This window comes from Anolis carolinensis, chromosome 1 (assembly GCF_035594765.1).
Source record: "Anolis carolinensis isolate JA03-04 chromosome 1, rAnoCar3.1.pri, whole genome shotgun sequence".
In the NCBI taxonomy this organism is placed as follows: Eukaryota; Metazoa; Chordata; class Lepidosauria; order Squamata; family Dactyloidae; genus Anolis; species Anolis carolinensis.
In genome coordinates this window covers 351,235,904-351,251,727 of record NC_085841.1, presented here as the reverse complement: position 1 = coordinate 351,251,727, position 15,824 = coordinate 351,235,904, and the positions used below count along the sequence as shown (strand labels likewise).

The 15,824-nt window shown below is 38.0% G+C and overlaps 1 protein-coding gene across 4 annotated transcripts in view; it reads right to left on the bottom strand.

Annotated features, from left to right (window-relative positions):
- tdrd9 (tudor domain containing 9) overlaps nucleotides 1–15,824 on the bottom strand; it is a 120,475-nt gene that overhangs the window by 39,287 nt on the left and 65,364 nt on the right. For all 4 annotated transcript variants that reach the window (XR_010002207.1, XR_010002208.1, XM_016990668.2 and 1 more), the window contains exons 9-14: nucleotides 12,593–12,654; nucleotides 11,117–11,171; nucleotides 9,829–9,913; nucleotides 9,379–9,436; nucleotides 1,606–1,710; nucleotides 815–912 (exon numbers count right to left, since the gene is read on the bottom strand). Coding sequence is in view for 2 of the 4 variants with exons in the window: in XM_016990668.2 (XP_016846157.2) it covers nucleotides 815–912; nucleotides 1,606–1,710; nucleotides 9,379–9,436; nucleotides 9,829–9,913; nucleotides 11,117–11,171; nucleotides 12,593–12,654 (463 nt within the window). In the remaining 2 variants the exon portion in view is untranslated. The remainder of the gene's footprint in view (nucleotides 1–814; nucleotides 913–1,605; nucleotides 1,711–9,378; nucleotides 9,437–9,828; nucleotides 9,914–11,116; nucleotides 11,172–12,592; nucleotides 12,655–15,824) is intronic.

The following is a 15,824-nucleotide window of genomic DNA, read 5'->3' as shown; positions in this document are numbered from 1 at the left end:
TATTATTATTATTATTATTATTATTATTATTGACACAAAGACATAGTATGACACAACAAACAAGATATATATGCTGGATTTCATATCACAAAATCACAAGGCGAACACTTCCCAAGTGTTTAGGACTGTGTGATGTATTTTCGGATTATTATTATTATTATTATTATTATTATTGACACAAAGACATAGTATGACACAACAAACAAGATATATATGCTGGATTTCATATCACAAAATCACAAGGCGAACACTTCCCAAGTGTTTAGGACTGTGTGATGTATTTTCGGATTATTATTATTATTATTATTATTATTATTATTATTATTATTATTATTATTTGCAACCTTCTAAAACCTGCTCTGGCTTAAAATGTTTTGGGAATTCTGGCTCAAGGTGCACAACACAGTTCCCTCATTCCTCTTCAGTGGCCAACAGACAGCTACAGGATCTACACAAAAAGGCATTGGACCAAGATACATGAGAAAATGATCCTTATAGCTGACAGTAGATTCCATTTTACTTGGAGAAGAAGTGCAAACAAAAATTCTGAAAGTACTGCAAGCAAGAGTGAAGAGATTTCTACTTTCCTCCAGTTTTCTCAGACAAATTACATACCACAAGAGACTCCTTCATCTGTTGGGGGACACTGTTGGGACCCAATAGTTCTATGTAAGCATTAGAAATACTATACAGGAGAGCTAAATGCAGGATGCATAAGGGGCAGACATGATGACACCATCCCTAATGTTTCTATGAGTGTCTAATTCTATCTAATTCTACTTTCAACTATATATATTGTGGGAGTAATGCTTACCATCATCTCAGGGATACTGGTCTCAGGGATGCACCGTGTCCAAAAGTCTTTATATACCAGCCTGTAGCAGTATCCCTTAGAAACACGGCCAGCTCGGCCTATGAGTAAAAGGGGAAAGAGCTTGAAAAATAAAGAAGTCATGGACTGCTATACAGGGACTGGAAACCCTGTTCAGTCATGGAAACTCAGTGGGTCACACACTCTCAGTCTTAAAGAAAAGCAATGGCAAATTTCAGAATAAATCCTGTCAAGAAAACCCTAGGATAGGGTCACCATATGTAGTGGACAATTTAGAAAAAGCACAGAACATAAGATGTCTCTAAATTAGAATTGCGGGTGCAGCGCTATCTTTAAAACTATGCCAGCTTAAAAGCATCAACAATGACTATGTGTGCCATTAATATAGTTAATGTTCCATATGGGACTATAGGACTCTGCTCCATCCAGTTCATGTTACCTTGAGTCCAACGGGAGAATGGTAGGATACAAATTTTTAAAATAAACAAATGAGGATTGACCATTTCGGTATTTGGAGTGCTTTTGTCACCCAACAGGCACTTTTCCCCCCTTTCTTTACAACTACTATTAATATTCAAGGGTTAGAAGCTCCTGGAAGGTAAGAGAGAAGAGACAATGGTGGCATTTGCTGAGGACATCCTGAGTACCACATATCTCCTGTTCAAGTAAATAGCTTCATTTCACATGAGTAAGACAGCGGTCATGTGTAAAGGTGTTTCATGGATTGGGGATACCTGAGTGAGCTGGACTTCTATGCCATGAGGCCAGCTTACCTTTCCTCTGATTACAGCTGCTTTTAGAAGCCCAGCATAGCCTCAAGCTCTGATAGTTGGTGTCTTCATCACAAACCAGAGTTCTAGTCAAGCAGAAGTCAATAACTGCAGAGTAAAAGAAAAAAGAGGACAGTACAGGGAATAAGAAGTTGCTTTGGTGAATCAAACCAAAACATGTGTTGGTTCCTTTTTCACTTTTATTATGTGTTTAGATTATAGGGAGGCAGGTGAATAACAAAAGAACAGCAGAAATGACAAACACATATGTGTCTGTGTATGAGAGTCAGTGTGGCCCAATGTCTGGAGTGTTGTACTTGGACTCTGGAGAACAAGGTCCAAATCCCCATTTAGCCATGAGAAGTCACACTCTTTCAGCCTCAGAGGAGGGCAAAGGCACCCCCCCCCCCAAAAAAAATCTTACCAAGATAAGCCTTGATGGTCACTGAAAGTTATAAACAACTTAAAGGAACACATCAATATATCTATATATATAAAAGAGTGATGGCATCAGGGCAGCGGACAAAACAACAAAACTACAGGCCCTCCAACCTCGAAATTTGACAACACAACCCATCATTCACGGCTCTAGGTTGATACAACAAAAAGAAAAGAAAAAATAACGTCCTAATTACAGGGAAAGGAATAATAGTTTTTATCCAATTGCTGCCAGTTTGAAGGCTAAGCTCCGCCCACTTGGTCTCCTAGCAACCTACTCAGCCCAGGGGACAGGCACAGTTAGGCCTCACTTAGGCCTCTTCCACAGATTATCAGATTTTAACTGGATTATATGGCAGTGTAGACTCAAGGCCCTTCCACATAGCTATATTACCCATTTATAATCTTATATTATCTGTTTTGAACTGGATTATCTTGACTCCACACTGCCATATAATCCACTTCAGTGTGCATACTAAACATAAAGACAACCATACAACAGACATTCAATACCACCACTACCTCAACAATTTCTCACCAACACCACCAGACAACACCACAGCAACACGTGGCCGGGCACAGCTAGTACGCATGAAAGTCAGTTTGGTGGAGTAGTTTAGTGCTGGAATAGGGTTTTGAGAGACAGGGCTGAAGCACCTAATCAGACAAGGAAACCAGCTGGTCAACTTAAGCAAAGCATAATCCTTCAACCTCAGAGGGAGGCAAGATCTGAGCAAATCATGCAGAGAATACCCTATAACAGGTTTGCCTCAGGGTCACCATGAGTTAGAAATTATAACAGGGCTGCTTTGAATGCGATTTTCCTGCTTCTTGGCAGGAGGTTGGACTGGATGGCCCACAAGGTCTCTTCCAATTCTATGATTCTATGATTTATGTATATGTGTGTATATCCAAGTATATACTGTATTTATACTTGTGGGTATATGTGTGCATACTTGTGTGTGTGTGTATAGCGTTTGCATGTACAGTATATGCAAAATAATAAGTGACCTACAACATATTAAAATCATGTAAACAAACAATACAAATATATCAATAAAAGTATAAAACATTATAAAATAAACAGTTTAAAACAACAATAATATACATTCACATTATTGTGGCATCGTGTCAGATTATACTGCACTAGCTGTGCCCAGCCACGCGTTGCTGTGGCAAAGTGGTGGTGGTATTGGTTAAAAGTTGTTGTGGAATTTTTATTTGACGTTATTTGTATTTTTTTAATTAATTTTATTGCAACTTATTTTTTATTTATTATATTTTATTATTTTGTTGTATTATTTTTAGTTATTTTGTTATAGTATTTTATTGTATTAATTTTTTAGTGTTTTTAATTATTTTATTGTATTATTTGTATTTATTTTATTTTTTATTCTTTTATTAACACTTGGCTGAGTGGGTTGCTAGGAGACCAAGTGGGCGGAGCTTAGCCTTCTAACTGGCAGCAATTGGATAAAAACAATTATTGCTCTCCCTCTAAGTAGGACTTTATTTTTCTTTTCTTTTTGTTGTATCAACCTAGAGGCATGGATGATGGGTTGTGTTGTCAAATTTCGAGGTTGGGGGGCCTGTAGTTTTGTTGTTTTGTGGATCGCCGTGATGCCATCACTCATTTATATATATAGATTTTGATCCAGTCCATAGATATTATGGTGTGTCTTATCAGTCCAGCTTGTTTTCCTTCACTAAAGGCCTGTCTGAGCAGGAAGGTTTTTAATCGGTTCTTGAAAGAAGGAAGGGAGGGGGTTGTTTTAATTTCTATTGGGAGGGTGTTCCACAGGGTTGGGGCGGCCACCAAAAATGCTCTCTCTCTCGTTGATGTCAGTCACATTTGTGACGGTGGTGGAAGTGAGAGTAGGGCCTCACCAGATCTTGGACCTGAACCGTTTAGGGCTTTAAAGGTCAAAATCAGCACCTTGAATTGGGCTCGGAAACAAACTGGCAGCCACTGCAGGTGTTGTAGCAGAGGGGTTGTACACTCTCTGGGTCCAGCACCTGTAAGTAACCTGGCAGCAGCTCTTTGAACTAATTGAAGTTTCCGGGCACTCTTCGGGGGCAGCCCCACATACAGCCCGTTACAGCAATCTAAGTGGGATGTAACCAAAGCGTGGACCACCTTATATAAAAATTCCAAACATCTTAAAATTAATTATTTTCAATTCTGCTTAACTGAGTGACCAAAAATTATGACATCTCTAACATTTTGAATTCAGTCTAGAGAAAATCCTATATCAGGAGAAAGGCAGGCTAGAAATAAAGTAAATAAATACAAACTAGAAAAAGTTATTTTTCAATCTACAATGCTGACAATCCCCTCAGTATTATAGGCACAAGCTGGGGGATTCTGGGAGCTGTAACGCATCAAGTAGCTTTTCAGGCTCCAGTTTGGAAATCGGGGTCCACCCCCCCCCCCCAAACACACACAAACACCTCAATGGACTAAAATGGTAGAATCCTGAAGAAGCCAAGTGAATCAGCTTCTGGGAGAAGCAAAAGAAAAAGCAAGAAAAATATTTTTTCCAGTACATCAGGAAATGTGGTGGAGGGAGAAACCTTTGCATTCTACTCAAAAGTTCCATCTAAGTGGAATTCCCCTGATTCTCCACCCTGCCACACTCATATTCCCAGTGGAAACGTATTCGCACTATCACATCATAATGCGTGTTGGTCCAAACCTCCACCCACTGTATGGTGTGTCGCAACACAGGTTACAAGGCAAGATGCCAGCTCAGAGATGCCAACTTTGCACCGATGTGTGTTGGGTTACAATTTTGAAGCTTATTCGACCTCTAAGCTCCCACAAAGCATTGGTTTAACCTGAATACACTTTTTATGGTCACAGTTTCCATCCAAAAGTGTAAAATTAACAAAGTCACTTGTTAGCATATGTTAATGATACTTGAGCTTTTTACAGATAGCTGCGTATTTCCTCCCTCCCAGTCTTAGAAAAACTTATTAAAATGTATGGGTAATATGCCAAAGTATTTTCAGCACCCACAAAAAAACACTCGTAGAAAACTAAGCAAGTATCATAAGAGAATTCTTTGGACTTTTGTTTCCCTCCATAGGATGGTAGACCAGGAAAAGAAGTGTGCCAAGTCTGAATAGCAAAAAAGAAGAAGAAAGGAAAGGCATCACCAATGCAGGAATAAAATGACTGGACAGGAGACATCCCAGACTAAAAAGGTTTCCATTACATGAGCCCAATTACATAAGATCCAGATGTGATTAATGACAATGATCTCTATCCCCACCTAGTGGATGCAGTGACAGCAGTTGTAATCTGCCCGACACATCCGTAGGAAGCAAAATTGATGGAAAATACAGAGGTAAAACTGCTATGATCAAAAGTTGCATTAGATCACAAAGTAAATCCAAAACTGCCAAAATTTTCAGCAATTCTGGATCCTTCCCATAAGGATTTCTGAATACTGCCCATGTTTTTTCAACAATTATATTAATATTTTTAAATATTCTTAATATTCTTTCTATCCTTAGGTTAAAGGGAAGACAGAACATACTGTATATGGGTTCTATCCCCATGGCTGCCCATTTGAAGATTGATTGGACCTAACCCATCTCTCCTAAACAATGTGCTGGATTTTCTATTTTTTATTTTTGTTGTGCTAGTTGTTACACACTAAGTATTGGTTATCCAAAAAAAATTGCACTGGAAATATTCCAATTTTAAAAAAGATTTTGGAACTCCTGCATATACATAATGAACTTAGAGATTAAAATCAAGTCTAAACTCAAAATCCATTTCTGTTTCATATAACCTTATAAATGTAGTCTGAAGGCAATTTAATGCACAATGTTTTTAATCAAAATGTGCATTAAACAAAATTTGTGTACACTCAATAATGAGAAAGTAAAGGGGTCATTATCTCAGTCGCCCATGTGAACAATTACGGGTTTGGGAATATTTTGGATTTCCAGACAAAGGATGCTGAAAAAGTAGTATTTAAATCTCAACAAGTGATTTAAATCTCTTTTTAACTTTTGTATTTCAGGAATTTTTAACTATTTTTAAAAGCCTACTTGAGTGACAAACTGGGGGGAGAAAACGGGGTTCAAATAAAGGGGAGGAAGAGAGTTCTTTGAGATGCCACAAAACGTTTTGCTATTATTACTACAAAAACTGGCACAGCTGCCATATGGGAAATGGATTAAAACATATAAAACAATTAAATATCTACATCTACTGTAACATAATGAAAAACAACGTTCAGCTTTACTCCTAAGAAGATATCTGCTTTCCTTGTTAGACTCTACATCTTTTTCAGCCACTAAATCAGGCATGGGCAAACTTTGGCCTTCCAAGTGTTTTGGACTTTAACTCCCAGAATTCCCCTGCACTAAACTCACTATCAGTTTTTTTTTAAAAAAACTGGCTGGAGCTTAGGTCTTCCATCTCTTGTTTTTTGTGTCACTTGTTTGGATGTGTCCTGCCCTCGATGCTCACACTTCCAAGGTTCAAGCCAGATTTCCTCTCTGTCATTGTTACAGTGGCTTATGGCCATTAACTAGAAAAAGTGGCTTTAGAAACCAAAATAAAACATGAACTACTCTTGCAATAATTGAAAGAATTGGCTTTTAAAGTGTGTTCAACAAGCCAAAAAAATATGGTCACTGCCAAGGTTTGGCAGAATGTATTGGCCATCCCACCCCCTTACAGTGCCCTACTGCGAGGGGAAAAAATAACCCCATTCCGTTTAAGGCAGTGGTTCTCAACCTGTGGGTCCCCAGATGTTTTGGCCTTCAACTCCCAGAAATCCTAACAGCTAGTATACTGGTTGGGATTTCTGGGAATTATAGGCCTGGAGACCCACAAGTTGAGAACCACTGGCTTAAAGCATGCTTTTCTTCTTTACCACCAACATTTTAAGTGTAATTTTAAACAGTATTAAAATGGAGAAATATAAAGAACTGGAAATTTATTTTGAAATGGAATAGGACCCCAGCCCAACTTTCATATATGGTGGGAGGGATGAGTCTGATGTGTTGGCATTGCGGTTTAAACAAAGGATGGTATGCTCATATGTGGTAGGAATGTCCAAAGGTAACAGCCTTTTGAGGAAAAAATATTGAAGAATATGGAAAAATTATTTAAATTACCACTTCAAGTGAACATGGATTGATGCTAATGGGAGTTTTAAGTAACAACAAGGTTAAAGTATAAGATTACGAATTACTTAAAGCTATGGTTTTAGTAGGACAGGTAATGATAGCATGGGATTGGAAAGATTAAAAAATGAACAATGGAAAACTGAAATAACTGCCTTTATGATCGAGTACAATCTGATATTATAGCATGTCTAACTCAGGATGCTATTCCTGAGTAAAAAAGAGAAATCAAAGATAAAGGGATAATTTAAATGGAATTGATAAAAAGTGGCAAAGCCAATTCGAATATTGTACAGAAATACAAATCCCAGTATATAAAAGCTAACATTGATATAAATTAAAGGAAACTATTAATCAAAGTGAACATAGCAATAATAAAACTTTATTTATACCCCGCCACCATCTCCCCGCGGGGACTCGGGACGGCTTACATGGGGCAAAGCCCAACAAACATAATTAAACAGAGAAACAACTACATAAATACAATTCACAGCATAAAAGATAAAAACAATAATACAATATAGAACAGGAGTATCAACCACCAGGCACAATTCTGTTGACTACATAGGTGGAGAGACTGAAGCAGCTATGCAATAACAATGAAATAAATACCATTAGTAGTGCCTCTACTGAAGCAGCTCCACTGGCTGCCGATAAGTTTCCAGTCCCAACTCAAAGTGCAGGTTATTACCTATAAAGCCCTAAATGGTTCAGGTCCTGCTTATCTTTGTGATCGTATCTCCCTCTACGAACCAGCGCAAGCTCTAAAATCGGCCAGGGAGCCCCTCCTCTTGCTTCCGCTACCTTCTCAAGAACGGTTGGCGGGGATGAGAGAGAGGGCCTTCTTGATGGTGGCCCCCCATACAGTGGCTCTGGAACTCTCTCCTCAGGGAAATTAAATTAGCCCCCATACAGTCCACCTTTCGTAAAGACTTGAAAACTCGCATGTTCCAAAGTGCCTTTAAATAACGGTTTAGCTCCAGATTAGGTCTGCCCAGCCCTAATTTATTATTTTGGGTTTTCCAGCACTTTATTCCTAGCCCCAGCCTTATAGTCTACGTTTTACACAAGCCCCTGCCCTGCCCTCTCAAATCTGAACATGCTCACTTTTTCCAGCTACTGGTTGTTGATGTTGGGTGATATATTTTTATGATGCATTTACTTTTCTGTTTTTAATTGTTTTAATTGTGTTGTTTATTTGTTATATGTTTTTAGTTGTGTTACTTATTAATTCTGTTTATGTTGGACTAGGCCCCCATGTAAGCCTCCCGGAGTGACTTCGGGGAGATGGTGGTGGGATATAAGAATAAAGTTGTTGTTGTTGTTGTTGTTGTTGTTATTATTATTATTATTTTGTAAAGCAATAACAAAGGAAAAACCGTAAGAATGAATCCTTTCATTCAAAAGGTACCATAGCTTTGAAACGCTTCCACTGTGCTTTTCCAGTGTACATTTGACATGTCAGGACTAACGTTAGATCTTAAGGGAAGAAAACATCTTGAAAGAGAAAGGGAGCTATGATCCTACATTGGCAAATGGTTGGATTAGCTAGGTATGAGGCCCAGTTTAAATCTTTAATGCAATGAGTTGGCAACAATGCTTGGCTATCAAAGTGGTCTCAAACTGCATCAATTCTACAGTGTAGAAGTACTCAAGGCAGGAGGGATGTTGTTTCCTCTATTTTTCACATCCTAACCTTCATCTTAGGGCAGCAACTGCCTTTTCAATCCCCCCTTTCTTTATTTCTTTGGAGTTTGCCAAATAAGAACCACAAGCACTGCATGTGATATTATGCAAATTGAATGAATCACAGCAAATTAAAACACTGTATCTAATTTAATCTGAACAGTTTCTGCCAAAAGCCACCACTAAATTTCTCTCCTCCACTTATGCTCTGCACAAACTATAAATTTCCTTGGGGCAAAATTTGATTTTTGGCATAGAGTACTCTCTGCACTAGCTTTAAAAAATGCATTTGAGAGAGAGATGGGGTTGGACTGGGATATCACCCTGTGGCCATTCTGGCTTCTGTTCTAAAACAGGAATTTGGGGATCTTACTTTTAAATGTTACTCTTAAGCAAAGAAGAAGAAAGAATCTTCAGTACCGCTACATCCAAAACGATAAAATCAAAACACACGTATACATCAATTTTCCTCATTATAATCATTATGCATCCAAACATGCTCACCGTATTTGACATCTGGAACAGTTACAGAGCTCTCCGCTATGTTTGTAGAGAGGAGAATCTACAAAAAAGATTCAAAAGGAGTAAAGGAATAGGAAGTGATGATTTCTTTATTTATATAAATATGTAAACATTACTTTTCGGGACTCGCTATTCCGACCCATCAAAAAATACAGATAAACATCACAATATAATAAAATCAGCTTGTAAACATGTAGATAGAGTTAGCATTTACAATGTGAAAACTACTGGTGTTTTCAATTTGGTGGTAAAAGGAGGTAATTCAGTCTAGATGTTCTGTCCCCCCTTTCTTTCCAATTCATATAACTTCCAGTGATCTAATTCTTTTTGTCTTCCTTCCAGTTACTGATAGTCAGCAGCATGCATTGCTTTACCTCATTTGCACCTCAAAAACCAGGATTCACGGTGCTCACACAAGGATGAAAAACTCACTTTTCGGTATCCAGGAACTGGAGCCAAAAACACATTAGTCTGCTCTTCCAAGGTGATACTAGAATGGAGTGGATATACTTGCAACCTACGAGGAAGTGTGTGAGAAACTCAGCAGCAGCACAGACATATATTAACATAGCTGTAAAAAGGAACACTAGGTTGCTTGAGTTCTGGTTAACTGAGAGCCTACTGCATATTGAAGCTTTGGGGAAAAATGCAGTTCTTAGACATCATCATATACCCTCTACTGGAGCACACCAAGGAATCATAATGTTCTAGTGTTCAGGGTTGTTGTGTGTTTTCCGGGCTGTATGGCCATGTTCCAGAAGTATTCTCTCCTGACGTTTCGCTCACATCTATGGCAGGCATCCTCAGAGGTTATGAGGTAAGTGCTTGAGAATTTGGCACTTGTTAGTCACCCAGGACTTAAGTATTTTGATTGCCATGATTCAATGCTATGGAATCACAGGAGTTATAGTTTGGTGATTCACCACCACTCTTTGACAGAAAAGGGAAAAGATCTTACAAAACTACAACTCCTATGATTACAAAGAATTGGGCCATGGCAGTTAAAGAGAGGCCAAACAATGTAGATATACCCCAAGAAACTCCTTGTAGAGAGATGCTTTGTTGGTCCACCCTGTTTTTGCCCATTGCAAAAGACCTTCTTATTTAAGTAGGCCTACAACCTTTAACTCATTTGAACAGAACAATTGTGCAATGCGTGTGCTGTTTTGTAATACTCAATGTGTGTGTGTGCCTTAATGTGTGTTAAACTATTTTAAATTAATACTTTAATTGGGTTTGCTGTTTTTTTTAATGTACAACAGATTGTTTTAGTTATTGTATTTATTACAGCAGTGGTTTTCAACCTGTAGGTCCCCAGGTGTTTTGGCCTACAACTCCCAGAAATCCCAGCCATTTTACCAGTTGTTAGGATTTCTGGGAGTTAAAGGCCAAAACATCTGGGGACTCACAGGTTGAGAACCACTGCACTAGCTAATCTCTTCAGTGTTGTAATATAAAACCTCATTTTCATCTTTTGTACCAGTACCACTAACTGGTGCCTCCAAATGTGGGTGGACTATAACTCCCAGCCCTCAAAATTGGCTACGGATGTTGTTACAGTATACCAACTTTTGGAGAGCTGCATGAGTCCCACCCTTGGGTTGGTAAATGGAAACAGATAAGGCAAATATACTAAAAAAAATCCCTAACAGTCAACTCCTCCGTATCTTTGGTTATTGCAGACTGCCTGGAATTACAAATAGATAGATGGACAACTCACCTCCTGTAAGCCATGTCCGTGAGAAGCTCATGCATGTAATTTATTTCTTCCAAACCTAGAGGGCGAAAATAAATTATAACTTTCAATTAAAGTAATACAAAATTGGCAACAGTCACTTGGAGGCTTGCTCAACTACATGTGATTCTCACACCTATATAAAGCCTTTGTCTGGTCTGCATTCACACTTTGATGGTCAAGTGCTCAGATCAGAGTTTATGTTTATGTTTTCATGCCACTGTCATGACATTGTGTTCTCTGAATACCAATAGCCTTCAGTTATCGGTTATGATTCACTTTTATTCTACAGTAAGCATCCAACCCTCCCCTGAGAGACAAAGTGTACTGTTCAAATCAGGGCTCCTTGAACAAATTACTTTATTGTTGTAACTAAATAAAATACAATCTCAAACCAACAACCAATGAGCCTGGAATAAAGTCCATTTCTAGGCATAGATGGACGAGCTAGTACAATTCACTAACAAAGTTACTGAAACTGGAATTCTGCAGGAAGCAAAGGATTTCAACTGACTAGAACATGTCTGAAGGTTGTGATTTGTACCTCACTTGGCCAATCCATATGTTTCATATTATGTGTCAATAAAAAACTAATACTGCTACCGGTATTCTCTTCTATATCTGAAGGAGGTTCTATGCCTTGAAGTGCACTCTCTAAGAATTTCTAGGGCCTCCAGCACAACTCTCGTCATCTTCTGGCAGAAGGTGACCTAGAGCACTGCTTTTTAAACTGTAAATTCTGACCCCAAATGGGGTCCTCTTAGCCCAACACTGAAGTCACGAAAAATGTGGCAACAATAAAAAGTTTCTGAATTCCACCCATTTACACAAATCTGTTAACAATGACATGCAGAGTTTACAATTGACTCTTCAGAAAATGTTTTAGCTGTACTTCGGGAAAAGGAAAATCAGCCTATTTAGCAAGTCATGCAAGTGCTGATTTATTTTCAGTAAATATTTGATTCTTATTCCTATTTTATATTTTATATTTTAAGAGATTACAAACCATTTAGGTTTCTTTTTTGACAACAGATTATTACCATAAACATACATTTCCTTCATATTCAAGATTTTTCAAAAATCAAACAAAAGATAAATGCATCCAACTAATCCATAGGCTTTGAAGAATGACTCTTAAAAAGTTTCATTTCTGAGTCCTCACATTTTTCAGACATGTAACTAGTGCTTAATAGGATTTGTCATTTCCTTTTCCAAAGGGAATTCACCTTTTCAGTATCTGGCATGAAGTGGCCATCTCCATATAAAGAATGTGCTCCTTTCTATATACTAAATAGAGCATATGGAGAGAAACCTATTTTGGTTCATGTTGCAAAAATGTACTTATTTACAATTTTCATCATATCCCAAACAAAAAGAACTGACAAGTTAAAAAACTGGGAGAAAGCCAATCTGACAAGTATTTTCATCCATAATTATTTCTATCATTAAAAAATGTCTCACCTGGTAAAAATACCAACACACTTCCACGTTCCGACATGTATTCCAGATTAGGATTTTCTGCCCTGGTATTAGAAAGAATGGGTTGCATTAGCTCCACAGTTAAGCAATCTATAAGGAATGATATTGCTTTGCTATATCAACTTTTCATTTCTATTTAAAATTATTCAAAACTGTTACTAAAAGCTACATGGTTTTTTATTTTCTTACATACACTTGCATGATAAAGCTAAGAGGGAACATCCTTTGCAGCCACAACAGAAGCCAAGTCATTTTCATTCTTAATGTTATTTCAGATAAAGAGAAGCTATATCAAAACCTTTCACAAACACATGTCTGAGTGCATCTGCCTTCAAGTCGCCAGTCATCTTATTGTGACCACATAAACTTCATAAGCTTTTCACAGACAAGGAATACTCAGAAGTGGTGTTGCCAGTTCCTTCCTTTGAAATATAGCCTACAAAACCTGACATTTGATGGTGATCTCCCATCCAAGTACCAATCAGGGCTGGCCCTGCTTAGCTTCCAGTATAGAGAAGATCTGACACCCTTAGGGCATTTGGGCTTTATAGCATTCTCCTTTTAAAGCACAGCCATGTACAGCTGGAAAGCAGCTGCCAGAAAAGGCAATGAGATAATGTAATTGTACTGATGCTTAAGGTCATTTCTGAACAATGAAAAATAAAGTAAAAAATGAAAAGTTTTCCAACAGGCATCTGCACTTTATCGTGGACAGGAAGAACTGAAGTACACCAGTCACTTTGATGCAGTCTCTTCCAAAGTGTACAGCTGAATCCTATGAGACAGTTTGCAAAATGCCTGCAAAGTCCATGGCTCAGTTCTGTATAATAGCTTGCAAAGTGCCCAGCTAAGTTCTCCACAAGTTTATTTGTTACCACTGATCTGCAATTGGAGAGCAGTTGCTGTTGTTAACAGCTATCAAGTCAACTTCAACTCATGGGAATGCTAGGGATGAGAGTCCTCCAAGTCACCCTGTCACCAGATCTTGCAAATTCAGAGTGGCTTCTTTCCTTCCAGTCTATGAGATAACAGCTAAGGGATGTATTTAAGCTTTACATAACCAGTGGAATGAATTAAAAACTCTTGAGGATAAAGTATATCTGTCCCATGGGCTGAAGATTACCCATCTCTCCTCCACAAAGAGCCACGGTAATATCCCACAAGCCCGACATATTAAATTCCCTATAAATCCATATCTGCATTAATGTTCCAATTTCTTTGCATTCTCATTCCAAAATATGGACCACAATTTTATTCCCAACAGCAAACAATGATAGATAAGTGGGAAGAGAATTTTAGGAGTTGTAGTTCACCTACATCCAGAGAACACTATGAACCCAAACAACAATTAATCTGGACCAAACTTGGCACTCATACCCATCATAGCCAACTTTAAATACTAGTGAGGTTTGAGGGGAAACAACCTTGAATTTAGGAAATAATAGCTCACTTTCATCCAAAGAGTGCTGTGAACCCAAACAACAATGGTTCTGGATCAAACTTGGCACACAGACTGGTCATTGTCAACTCTGAATATGGCAGAGTTGGAACAATGACAAAGGGTGATAGGGGTTGTAGTTCACCCATATTCTTATGCATTTTCTAATGAGTCCATTCTTAAAATCCAAAACCCCACAATGAATACCTTTTATGTTAATCATTACAAAAGATCTAACCCAGGCATCGGCAGGTACCTAAGCTAGTAATGTAATAAAACTCAGAAGTGGCCAGAAATCCACAACTGGCTTTAAAAAACTGGCTTTTTAAAATTGTTAAAACACTGTTGGGGTACAACTTATTTAAAAGTGTGACTCTTGGAGGCTTCAAGAAGGCAACTTATGAAGGTTAGGGCAGTCAAAACAGTGGGAGACACAAAGTTTGCCAATTCTTGGTCTGCAATAATTGCAAGGCTATTGGAAGTTGCCTTGTATCTAACTTTGGACTATTTCTTTATTGAGTCTTCACTGTCAAATGTACAACTTAAACATCTGAGGCAGACATCTTTAATTTGCAAGCTGGCCTTTGTAACCAGAAATGCTAAGGATTGAACTTGGGACCTGGGATGCACCTACACTGTAGAATTAATGCAGTTTGACACCACTTTTATTGTTATGGTTCAATGCTATGGAATTGTGTCATTGTAGTTTTATAAGGTCTTTAGCTTTCTTTGCCAAATAATGCTGGAGTCTCACCAAACTACAACTCCCAGGATTCCATAGCATTGATTCATTGTTATTGTGTACCTTCAAGTAGCTTCTGACTTAAAGAGACATCTAAAGTGACCCCATCATGGGGTTTTCTGGGAGTAAAAGTGTGGTTCGCCTAAAGTTACCCAATAAGCTTGAGGATAACTGAATCCTAGTCTCCAGAGTTGTAGTCAAACCACTATACAACATGGCTAGATAGTTTTGTGTTGGTTTTTTTTAAAGAACCTTGCTAAGCTAATGACAATTTTAATTTCACTCAAACTTTGCAAACTTCAAATGGTTATCAGGTTTTCATTTAACTTGCATGATTTAGAAAGATGAACGTCAAGAAGACAAGCAAACTAATAAATAAGTATCCTATAATTTCAGGCATGCTTTAATTAGGACACAAAACGCCATCCTGCCAAATTACGATGCTAAATCATTTTGACAAACACCCCCACCTCCCATAAGCCTTACCAAGAGTTTTCTAAATATAAGCACAGATGGCCTCTTTATATTTGCATATAAAATGAATCAGTTTTACAAAGCGCAAAACAAGCCCTTCCGCTTTATAGGCATGATGAGACCATGACATGAAACGCTGTGGATGTCGAATTCTATATGCAGCATCAAAATGCCATAATGTTTTTTAATTGTCATTATTATGCAATGTAAATCATACATTTGGTAGCAGCGACTCCAGGTTTTTGTTTTGTTTTTAATGCCTCCTTGAAAGTAAAAAAAGGCAACAAAGGTTAAAAAAAGCCATGTCTGTGCACAAGGATAACTTGTTTACTAGAGATCTGTTTTCAAATTGAGCTTTAATTGCACGCAAGCCAAGTTGCAATTAAATTTTTAAAAGAACTCGCAAATTTTGTAATTAACAAAATAAAGTATATTATTTCAATAGGAGAGTCTTGTGTTACCAGTTTTAGAGATATCTGGGTATAAAGCTGAATGGAACAAAGCTATGAAGGTCTCCAAATATGGTCCTCTCCTGAAGATGGCAGCACCCACTAGGTGCA